This window comes from Alosa sapidissima, chromosome 8 (genome assembly GCF_018492685.1).
Source record: "Alosa sapidissima isolate fAloSap1 chromosome 8, fAloSap1.pri, whole genome shotgun sequence".
Classification (NCBI taxonomy): domain Eukaryota; kingdom Metazoa; phylum Chordata; class Actinopteri; order Clupeiformes; family Clupeidae; genus Alosa; species Alosa sapidissima.
The window spans coordinates 18063752-18075871 of record NC_055964.1 but is presented as its reverse complement, the minus strand read 5'-3'; the positions used below and the strand labels follow the sequence as shown (position 1 = coordinate 18075871).

General features: G+C 42.9%; 1 protein-coding gene across 1 annotated transcript; it reads right to left on the bottom strand.

Moving 5' to 3' along the window:
* Window positions 1–586: 586 nt before the first annotated feature.
* On the bottom strand, window positions 587–11731 carry fhip2b (FHF complex subunit HOOK interacting protein 2B). The gene is made up of 17 exons (XM_042099849.1): window positions 11485–11731; window positions 10702–10780; window positions 10309–10478; window positions 8307–8411; window positions 7886–8005; window positions 7369–7629; window positions 6881–7077; window positions 6187–6304; window positions 5704–5780; window positions 5157–5358; window positions 4749–4918; window positions 4419–4559; window positions 3645–3735; window positions 3251–3388; window positions 2244–2384; window positions 1824–1924; window positions 587–1606 (listed from the first exon to the last, which is right to left on the bottom strand). The coding sequence occupies exons 1-17, from the start codon at window positions 11533–11535 to the stop codon at window positions 1504–1506; spliced, it is 2265 nt and encodes a 754-aa protein (XP_041955783.1). The 5' UTR covers window positions 11536–11731; the 3' UTR covers window positions 587–1503.
* Window positions 11732–12120: the final 389 nt, after the last annotated feature.

The window sequence follows — 12120 nt, the reverse complement described above, 5'->3', positions numbered from 1 at the left end:
TCCACAACTATAATATGAACTGTCATCAAAGTTTGCAAATTACACAATAAACTACAAGATTAAAAAGAATTAAAAATTAAATTACTAAAGGGTCACACATATGCTTCATACACAAATGGGTCACACATATGCTTCTTTAGTATATTTTGCAACTCCACCTCTGGGAGAATATACCAGGTATATCTCAAAGCTCTCTTCTGCAGTTGAGCTTCACTGCTTGATTTGTGACTCAACATTAGCTCATGGAGCTGGATTACTACCAAAACATTTTAACTCCAAGCTGCACTGACCGAAATTTTAAACTGTTGTGATCGCCACAACCACAAATCAATGCAGGCTTAAGTGTTCTCTTAAGCTTGGAAACAGTAACTGGGTCAAGAACATCAATTTGCTGTAGTGTACACATTTTGTTCATGTTTGGGATTTGGGGATCTGTTCTTTGGAGCACTTTTCATTCACCAGACAGAGGAATAATTCATTGTAGTAAAACTCTCAAAATCCTGGTTCCCCCCCCCCAATAAACATACAGAAGAGGATTAGTACACATTTTCACTTCAAGGTTACACAACAAATCACATATCACAAGTACCACCACCAGTGTGTAATTTCATAATTTAAAAGGTCACATACAGAAGTCAACACTCACATCAGATCTCCTTTTAGGAGTTTAATGTCTGAAAACAGTAGAAAGCGCAAAGACTTAAACAATGACCCTCTCATACATGACAAACCAGAGTAGCAGTTCCGTAGAAAAAGAAGACACAATCTCCAAAGCTCCACTCATCTTAAATTAGACAATCAGGTCGTCATGTGTGCAACAGACGATGACTGCATTTTTAACACATAGGTGCCAGACATGCAGTTGATTAGAAGACCTTAGGTATAAATTATTAAAACAAATAAAATATTTGATAGCTTAAGATAAATAGGAATTTGTACGGATACTTATACACACAAAATGAATTAAAATGTATACATCACTAACAAGTGAGTGTCAAAAGGGTGGTGTTCGATGGCTTGAAGTCACTTTTACTAGAGAACAACCCTGAGGGATGTCTAGATAATGGCAAGTTATTTACAAAAGCTGAGTCCAAGGGAAAGGACTTTCCTCTTGCTTCAAATCCTGCGTGGGATGTGTTCAGTCACCTGTGAGAGTAATGTTAAGGAAGGTCAAGATAAACAGTGTATGCCTTTGCTTTGTGGAGAGCGCCACTATTGCTCTGTGCATCTTAAAAGCTGTGCAATGCCATGTGGAAGGTTAGGTTACCCTAAACCTATACCTTTGTCCTTGTAAGTTGACACAGAGGTCATAGATCATAGGAGGTCTGGCAAAGTCAATTTTACTTGTCTTTCATCAAAGTACCATAACAGCCATGCTGCCTTCAAGGCACAGAAATCTCTGGATGTCTTCTCTGGATCTAGTGCGATCCTGTGGGTTTGAAGAATCCAGGCATGTGGAGTCCATCTGGTTACTAGCGCACCGCACTGTAGCATAGCGTAGCATCACTGCTCTTCCATGGGAAGTTTGACAAAAGCAATGGCGGCCAGCTCCTTGCAGAACTCCTCCAGGACAATCACGCCCCTCAGAAGTGCCATGTGCTCCACCCTGCAGAGGAGCAAATCCAATTAGGCCACAGGAGAGGGGAATATGAGACGGCTAATATCAGCCAGACCAGTGAACTGATTATCTCTGATTAACTCGGGCTCTGTGTGTGTGTGTGTGTGTGTGTGTGTGTGTGTGTGTGTGTGTGTGTGTGTGTAAGACTGAGGCACATGAGAGAAAGTAAGTGGATCTGCCTGATCTGGCGTGAGAGGTTTCTTACATGGTTTCGTCTTCGAGGCCCATCAGCTCTTTCCTCACTTGGACCAGTTTGTCTGTGAAGTTGGGGATGTGCTGGATTCTCTGCATCAGCTCCCCAATTACCTACAGAAATGGAAGAAGGACTTAATATAAAAAGCAAGTTGTTAAGCCCTACAGAAGACAATGGTACCTAAAATAAACTGGTTGTAAAATCACACACTTGACACCAATGGCACTACGGAAAGAGAACTACTGTACACAATTTCACCCTGACCAATGACAATACAAACCAGCACTATAGGATCAATAACCAAAACAACAGTCCTTCATGATGCAGGACCAATAACCAAAACAACGGTCCTCCATGATCAATGAGAATCCAGAATAGGACACCACAGCCACTGGCCAATGAGAGCGGAGAGTACTGGCCCTTAATACGTACCCTGACCAGAGTGGAGAAGAGCGAGCGGGCTCCTGGGCTCAGGCTGATGTAGGGGTCCAGCAGGTACTCATGAAGATGAGGGTGGGGAAACACCGCTAACCTGGACAACACGGAGGTCACCTGCAGATTCAGGTCATAGGGCTGACAGGGGGACGGAGGAAGAACGAAAGGGAAAAAAAAGATAAAAAGCAGATAGAGTGAGAAGACATCAAACTAAACAGTAAGCACAACAATTGCACTTGATTGTGTCTAAAAAGGTACAGATGACCATTTGTTTTCACATGAGTACATACTGCATGTACAACGAGTAAATACAATAACATACAGTTGTGGCTGAATTTGTTGGCACCCTTACAGATTATTACTTAAAAGTGATGAAATTCAAAACAATTGTCTCATGTATAGCTGCCTGCCTTTGGTATGTAATAGGGTAAAGCAAAGAAAGTTTGAAACGAGATGTTGCAGATTCTAAAATAGCCCAGACAGACTTGTTTTTACCTCTAAAAAAAGGTAAGAGGTTTGGGTTTGGGTTTGAGATTCTGGAGCAGTTTGCTTAGGAAGAGTGGGCAAATCTGCCTATATACTGTATAGGCAGATGCAGAAAATCTCATGCAGAGCCACAGAAAGGACACTACTAGGAGATAGGCACCATCATTTCTGTCAATGTCAAAAATGTTTCAAAAATGTCATTTGTTTTATTGTTTAACAAATTCTGTCAAGTCAAAATCAAAATGTAATTTACATTAAACATGGAATAATGATTACAAATTCAAATTCTGTCGAGTCAAAATCAAAATGTAATTTACATTAAACATGGAATAATGATTACAACTTTTGTCAGTAATCAATTTCAAAGAAAATTTTGAAAAAAAAAAGTTTTTCTTTTTTTGTGGAAGGGTACTACCAACAATTTCAGCCATGACTTTATATTACAGGACACTACATGCTCACAGAAGTCAGAACACTGTTCTATAGAAAATCCAAAGTAAAGCAGTAGCACCATGCACCTGTTCAAGTATTCTGGCGATTCTGTCAAACAAGACTTGGAGGAAGTGTCCTTCGTAGAACTCTGAGCAGGGGGAGGGGTTGTCTATGGCAGCGTCTGGCCAACCCCAGTCCAGAGACAACGCTGTGCAGTCTTTAAACTGGACAAGGGAGAGAGGTCGACAACGGTCAGAACTTTCCATCAGAAATCTTCAAATACAAATTTATCTCTTAAGACTCCACAATTAGTGGACTGACGTTGGAGTTAGTTATTTGGATGAGTTAGATTCAAGCAATGTGTCCTTGGCTTGGGTAATTAAGAGGGAAATAATGAACACAAAACACAGTTTAATTTTTACAGTTCAATCCTTTTAGGGGGGTTTGTCCATGTTAATTACTCAAGACATCTCGACTCACCATCTTGTGTGCATCGTGGACGTATGTGTCATATCCTGCTCCCTGTACGTGCTGAGAGGATTTGGCCTCTTGGGGAACTAAACACAGGAAACTAACAGCACAAATGTGTCTTGATTAAATCTGACACCGCCAGCAGTAGATGTACTTTGTTTACATACCAGGTTAAGATTCATGTACATTTATCCTAAAGGGCCCATCATAGATTGATTTTTCACCAGTTCCTGTGAAACTAGCCCCTGACTCTGCCCTTGCGAATTTCTGACTAACAGCAGACTAACTAGTGCAAACAACATAAAAAAATAACATACAGTAAGTTGCAATCAAGTAATGTGTTTACATGTTACGTGTTACCATCACACTTAAAAGGAGCTACATGGAATTCTACAGAATTCAAGTTGTTTTGAACGCAGCCACAAGGCATTCTTCAATAGACCTCTGAAGTTCACCTACAAGAAGGACCCAAAAGCAATCTTTGCCCATATAAGGAGATCTGAGTACCGGCTCTGGATCTCCTTATATGGACAAAGATGGCAGCTTTTGGATGCTTTTTGTAGGTGTACTTCAGCTATTGCTACGCGGTCCAAGCTGATTTGCATGCTAACATGCTAGTGGATATCTGGACAACACAGACTACAGGCAAAAGGAACTGCATACTACCGGTACCTTTAATGTAATGCTGCTTCTTGAAATTCTACACCTCAAAAAACAGCATGGCTCACCGTTACTGTGCCAGGAGCTCACTGGTACTATAGGAGGGAAAGGGAGCTGCCTCACCTGTTGACGGTCTCGGCCACCTGTATTTGTGTGGAGGGACGGGACTCCTCCTGCCGATTGGGCAGAGTGAGCAGAGGCTCAGCGTCCCCAAACTCACTGTCTGCGTACATGTCTGAGAAGAAGGGATCCTCCTCAAGCTCACTAATAGAGAGAGAGAGAGCGACAGAATAAACAAAGAAAGAGTGTGAGGCAAGATGGGTAAACAAAGCATACAGCAAAAGGAAAACATACAACACTTCAAATAAAAAAAAAAAAACAGAATAGAGAAAAAAAAACAGACATACAGACAGGCAGACAAAAACAACCAGGGGTAACTCTCCCATCACTTACTCAGACTCATCCAGTGTGTCAGCTACATGCCTCTCCTCTCCTGCGTAGCCAGCTGCAGCGGGCACGGCATAGCCACGCTGGCCAAGGTTCCGCAGCACCAGATTGGCCACAATGTTCCGGTCAGGTTTCTGCAGGAGCTCCTCAAACAAACGCAGTGTCGCTATACTGATCTGGAGGAACAGAGGGAGGGTAAGGGACAGGCAGAGGAGAGGATGGAGAATGGAGAGAATGGAGGAAGAGTGGAAAGGAGGAAGGAGAGAGTGACCTCAAGACAGAAGAACAAGAGATGGGGGTTAAAGGTCAAGGAAGGCCAAAAGAGAGAGAGAAGTGATGAAAAGATGGAGAGAGGCAGAGAAACGCAAGGAGATGATAAGCTGGTAGGCAGCTCTGCAACTGTGCTCCAGTTACCTCATCTGATAAGTGGTCGCAGTGCTGGATGAGCTTGTAGCGCAGGGTGAGGCGTGTGTCTGTGTGGGTGTCCGCGTGCCGCTCTGGGTGTGTAGCACTGCCCAGCAAGAACAGCACCAGCTCAGCCAGCAGAGCAGGAGAGTCTATGGACCGGACAGAACAGGAGAGCAGGGCTGTGTGCAGCAGGATCCCAGCCTCGGACCTGCAACGACACACACACACACACACACACACACACACACACACACACACACTTTATCATGCTGTTATAAAATTACGACCGGAGGCTGACTGGTAACCTTTTCCACTCTCTGACAATACAGGCCAATTAATTATACTTAAACGGTATAACGTCACATTTCAACTAGACTATGCAAACAATATTTCCAAAGCAATTAACATTAATGTTTGAAATGAGATAACTACATCCCCATCTCATAGTTCTAAATGAGTAACATGTTAATGTTCATTCCAGTGCCCACATAAGAAGGCAAATCTCTTTCTCCCGTTGACACAGCGTGAGGCGCATTAGGCCGGTGTGACTCACATCTGCAGTAGCTGAGGCTGCAGGAGTCCCGTAAGCCACTGACGGTGAATCTCTTTGGCCAACTTCACAGATAGGATCTGGAGCCAAATCAATAACAATCAAAACACATGCGTTTAACCATAAAGACAACAGTAAATAATTCATGACCACCTGTACTCACATGGCCAACCTCTACTGAGAACCTACTAAGCACTACAATATTACCCTCCTGCAATGCAGTTTTTAACTACAGTTTTAATATATTGTGAGCCAAGGCAACACAATTGTGTTCAGTGTGCACAGTGTGTCTTTTGTATGACTGAATGACAAAAACGTCTTCTAATCTACAGTATATTGGTCATACAACCCTACAAGTGGCACAATTGATCTAAGTGTTCTTGCATTTAGTCTATTTTAACAATGATCATCTATCTTCAAATTGAGGTCAGCATTTGAACAGGTTTGCTTTTCTCATGGTATACTAGTAACTCTGAGAGCTCCAACCTTGGGTGCATGGTTAAGAAGCTGCTGGCAGTAGTCCAGCCAGCAGAGGAAGCCAGTCAGCTGGTCACTTCCAGGGAAAGATTGTCTCTCCTCCTCACTGGTCTGGGGAAACTGATCCCTGAATGAGGGCCAAAAGTGAGCCATGTGTTACATACGGATGTGCAACAAGTGCATGCAGTTCACATTTCACGGCACAAATACTCATACACATCAACATTGAGGGGCAGCAGTGGCCTACTGGTTAGTGTTTTGGACTTGTAACCGGAGGGTTGCCGGTTCGAACCCCGACCGATAGGAACGGCTGAAGTGCCCTTGAGCAAGGCACCTAACCCCTCACTGCTCCCCGCGCGCCGCTGTTGTTGCAGGCAGCTCACTGCGCCGGGATTAGTGTGTGCTTCACTTCACTGTGTGCTGAGTGTGTTTCACTAGTTCACGGATTGAGATAAATGCAGAGACCAAATTTCCGTCAGGGGATCAAAAGAGTATATATACTTACTTATACATAAAGTGCTTTACATACTGTACCATGCTTAGAAAACCACTGACACTTCCTTTAATGAAAACAACAAAATCTTCGTATTGGATTTTATATGACAGGAATCAGGGTGCACACGCACTCACACACACACACACACACACACACACACACACACACACATACACACACACACACAGAGTGAGAGACAAAGCACACCTCCAGTGCATGAGAGGAAAGCCCAGCACATCTGTGGGGTCCAGAGTGGAGGGGATGAGGGAGTAGAGCTCGCAGAGCCTCTGGGCCAGCAGCTCACACAGAGGGGAGCGTGAGGCCAGCAGAGCCCCGCTGTCCTCCCCAGGCAGGGACGCCAGCAGCAGCACACTCTCCAGGGCCTTCAGCCTGGCACGGCTCTTCTGGGGAGGGGACAGAAGGGGGGAAAGGGAGTTTGGGAGTTCATGAAGATTTAATATGGGACTAAAGGAGAGGAGAGGGAGTGTGTGTTGGGCAGAGATTAAGACCCTGTTTACACTTTAAAAATGCATTTTAAATTGCGCCTAGGAATCAAATCGGATCAGTGCAAAGTACAAAAGTAAACGACTATGAAGCTGCATTGCGATCCGATCACTCAAACCACTCATACAAGCCTATGTTTGTGGAAAACCTCATATTCCCATACACTCCTCCTCCAACACACACTAACTTACCTGGCTCTTGATGAGGTGCATGAGGACATGGATTAGCCCAGAGGTGGCTTGGGGACCCGGAGCAGCTGAAGCAGAAGCTGAAGGAGTCCCTCTCTGACCTGGGAGGGCAGGGGGGATGGGGGATGAGGGACTGGGAGGAGAGGCTGCATTTTCCGGGCTGGTGGCTCCAGCACGTCCCTCACTGACTCCCACCCCTGCAGCAGCAGCAACAGGTTCATCAGAGGTAGAGCTGGACCGGGATGTGCGGGCTTCTATATTTACCTATAATTTGGAGTTAATTATGATAGAAAGGATGAAATACATAGATGCCTAGAGAAAGCATGCATTCAAAGCATTTAAACTTACATAATCTACTCAGTATTAATGTGTTGTCAGTATATAAGGTTCTGGTACGTCCAAACGTGTCATGGACCAAGGCAGGTTGAGAAAAAATATATATAACTACAGTACACATATGTGTCACCAGACTGCACTATGTCCTTCCTTCTTGAGCTATTAAGTCCGCATGGTGCCTTACCTCTAAGATGTAGTTGAGCACATATGGGTCTTTCTTCACTCTGGTGCAAACAGAAAACAGGAAAAGCGCCTCCTCCTTCTCTGTCTGTGCATTTGGCAGTCCACAGAGTCGGATCAACTTCTGCATCGCAAGGGAAAGAGAAACAGAGAGATGTTTGGCTAACAGAGGAGAGACACACACAGAGAGAAGAGAACATTCCACCTCATACTGCAGCACCACAAAACAGAAACTTCAGCAAACATGTAGATCTGTTCCTGTCTCCCAAGCTCATTTCACACAAACAACAACAAAAACAAACCAATATTAAACCTCTGTAATATCTTTCAGCCTGAGTTACTCTACTCAATACAGTTTCATATAAAAAAAAAAACCCTACATAAACAATCTAAACTCTAAAGAGTTTCATAAATGTGGAGCTTACTAGAACTGGTCGGTAGGCGTTGATGATGTGGAGCAGGGGCTTCTGGACCTGGGAGAGGACTTTGGAGAAGAAGAGCAGGACCTGCTGACTCATGCCCGGAGGGTACTGGGTAGCAGGAGAGAGACAGACAGACCAGGCGGAGGTCAAGGTCAGGATTTCAGCCAGACAACAACAATGGTTAAGTGTCAGTCAGCACAGACTACCTTGCCTCACCCCCCAATTCAATTTTAATCATATTGCATAGGATTTAGCAAATTCATCCAGCCAGTGTTTCTGGATGTTTAGGTACATTAGGGAAATTAAACTCCACAAGAATTATAAATGTCCACAATGTCCTCACAGGTCGGTTCATATCCTCTCTTTGGCCTGACTCAACATCCAGTAATGTTCAATGGAATGACTGTCGTGACTGATGTTACAAATTGGAGGGACAATAATGAAGAACATGTCCAATACCATCAATTCTTAAATCAAAATATTTATGGCTAACTATACTTGGCCTTTGTTTGACAAGGGAAAAATGTAAATTCATCTTAAGCTATGTGTTTCTTTGAGCTTTGGTAGAAGTTGGTGTATGACTGACATTATCAGGAAAAGTCAGGGTGTACTGTACTTAAAGCTCTCTACATAAAGACAAATGTTATCTTAAAGTAACACGATGTAGGAATTTCCCTTTCGTCAATTTTCAACATACTGGTGAGAGAAAGTGGAATAGAACATTATGCCTAATATTCCAATATGTGGTTTAATGTTCTGCATTTTTCATTAGTGGGTAACTTTGATACTAAAAGTATGATTCTATGTTATGACTGTATGATATCTGTACTGTCCCTGTGTATATCTGTGTGTGACTGTATTAAGAGATAAGCGGGAATATTATGACTTTGCAGTGTTTCACTGTTCTGCATGGCTGCGTCAGTTAGCTATCTGCTATCTGCTCCGGATTGCCAGGTTGCCACTAATCTGATTCAGTGTAGTCCACGTGAGATGGGATGACCAATGCCATCTCCCGTCAGCCTGGAAGGATACTTAAACCCTAACTATTTCCTTGTCTAGTTAGAGCAGCTGATGGATCTTTGGGTGAAGTCATGCTGTCTCTCCCTTGATGCGCATCATTGTAAATAAACTCTGTTCCTGATTTTTCATACTATTGGTCTGACTGGGTCTCTACTCATCTGTGGTATCAAAATTACCATCACTGGGTACCCATCCAGTGCTACCCAATTTGTCTGAAACGTTTCTATTTATTTTTTTGTAAAACCAACGAAAAGGGTCATGCTCCATGGTCCTACTCGCAACACCAACATAATATAGTGTAATACCAGGCCTTCTGGGCACACAACGGCATTGTCAGAGACTCCATTCTCTTTATTGTACAGTATGTTTGAATACATTATTTTTTTAAAGAGCAGTTTAAAGAACTACATTGTGTTGCTTTAAGCAAAAGTTGTCAGTATACCAGTTCTGGAAATAATTCTTCGACACGGGAATCCATTATTATATAATCTCAGAGAATAAATTCACTTATTTAGGACCAGTGTGCGTTGCCAAAGGAGCTTTCAAATACAGTGAAATTCTGTTGGTTGTGATGACATATAAGTGACACTTATTTGTGGGAGCAACATGAAAAATATAAGAGGCCTTGTGGATCAAATGCACCAATTCCAGTAACTCTCAAGTCTTACACAATGTTAGTACACTAGCTAAATATTTTCTAAATATTTATTCCCCCCATTTGGTCCATGTCCATTGACTGACAAATTTGCCTGCAGAGAAGCTACAGTAATTTCATGTGTATTAGGCGCATTGTGTATTAACCGCAGGGCAGTGTTTTCTGCAAGTCAAAAAAAAAAACTAAAACTAAAAAATGATTGCCATATTAATTGCCCCCATGTATTAACCTCATAGCTAAAGAAAATTAGCAAAATCAATGTATAAACCTTGGCTAATAGTTGGGAAATTACGGTAAGCACGCCATAGTTGCTGCATGTATGCATATTACCTGCGCCTTGCCCAAGGTGCAGAGAGTCTCGAGTATCTTGTGCTGGAGCAGATACTCCAGACACGGGCCAGTCTCCTCAACCTGTTGCTGCTGCTCCTCAAACACTAAGATGTCCAGCATCTGTTTCAGCCTCCAAGGGATATCGGTTTGCTTGACTGGACGGGACTCATCTGGTAAACACATTCGGGAGAGTGGCATACACTTCACATAAAAACTGAATGTATAATGTGTGTACATGAATGTGTGTATGTGTGTCTGTCAGTCTGTCTTTCTGTCTAAATCCGTCATGATAGTGTAAGCCTTCACACAACCTGAAGGAGCACAAAGAAGCTTTCCATGTCAACTGATTTGGGGAAGGAAGTGATGGGGACATGACGGCACAGGCTGATTTACCTGTAGTTTCGATGTAGTAATTTGTAATCCCTTTCCAGTGGTCCACAAAGGATTCCAGTAAATTCACTGTTGGCTCCCTCTGTAAAAATAATCATAGGAAATCGATACTCTGTAACCTATAACATTCACACTTTATTGCAGTAGTTTAATACTTGAAATGATCAATTTGGTCAAAATGAACATGGAAACGGGAAATAATCGCCACGAATGGGACTTCAGATAGTCAGAGTTACTGTGAGCGACTATCTAATTTTTGCCCCCAAGAATGCGGCCCGGGCTTGCAAGAATGTTGCTCCTTGCCTGAGGCACAATTCACGTGAGTCCAGCAAGCCCCAAAGTGATAAGAAAAATGTTCGCGTTTAGCACTCGATGTGTTGAACTATTGCGGCAAACTAACTTTATTATAATGCCCTGTTTACAAATATATGGTATAATGTTATATTGCAAGCACCATGAAGTTATGAACTGTTCACGTTAGCATTTGTGGAAGCAAACAAGTTTGTCTAGCTAGTCAGCTGGAAAGAGGAGGACGACAACAGGGCGCTCCAGTTGGCTACTCACGACACGTCACACACACACACAGTACACTGTTTGTTATACACTTTCAGCAGAGCATGACAGCTATGTGTGAATTTAGAGGACAGATGATATTGCAAGGTTATCAATAGTTCCGTAGACTAGGCATTATTATAAACCTATTCAACTCAGGTGAAGCAACGTGATAATTAGCAACTTGCTGCCAGCTAGCAGAGATGTCAACTCCTGAAAGTCGCCATAACTTACTGTTTCCAACGCCTGTTGAAACAAATTCGTCAGTTTATTGAGCATGTCCATGACTGCTGCACTTATAAGTTAAGTTCCTTATCTTTGAACGAATGGAGGCATTTGTCCAGTCTGCGTGTTGTTTCGTAGTCTGTAAACATTGTCTACTTGCTAGCTTACTAGCGAGGTAGCTAGCTACCCTTCTTCTCCATACTGCGCTCGCTGTGCCCACTGTGTTTTCCTCGACGACTCTCCAAAACTAAAAAAATGCTGCAGCTGGCCAAACCTACTGTAGGGGGAGTGCCTCACCAATATTTCAAATTCTTGTCTACGACTTCACTTCTTTCTAACCAAACTGATTAGGCTTTTTTGGCTAATGGAGCATATTTACCCCAGATTTTATAACTGAGCTAAAATCTAAAAAGAGGACCCTTACCTACAGGAAAGCACATAGCACCAAAGTGCCAAAATAAAGCAAGGAAAATTTGGGTGGATACTTGGTGAAATGTTTCTAATTTAAAGTCTCTTGTAATCCCTGTACCAAAATACAGTTTAGTATGCATAGTACCACGTTAATATCATAGCCCATCATCAGTGAGTGTCTGAAGGAGCTGGAATCCCTGGATCACACTAGGACACATCAGGGCACAGGTCAAC

Bases quoted from the DNA above. Each gene is read 5' to 3' on its own strand.
- fhip2b (XM_042099849.1), bottom strand. From the start codon at position 11,535: ATGGACATGCTCAATAAACTGACGAATTTGTTTCAACAGGCGTTGGAA. The intron at 8,006-8,306 runs GTAAGCTCCACA...CTTGCGATGCAG, and splicing joins ACGCCTACCGACCAGTTCTA to AAGTTGATCCGACTCTGTGG. The intron at 7,078-7,368 runs GTAAGTTAGTGT...TCCCCTCCCCAG, and splicing joins TGCACCTCATCAAGAGCCAG to AAGAGCCGTGCCAGGCTGAA.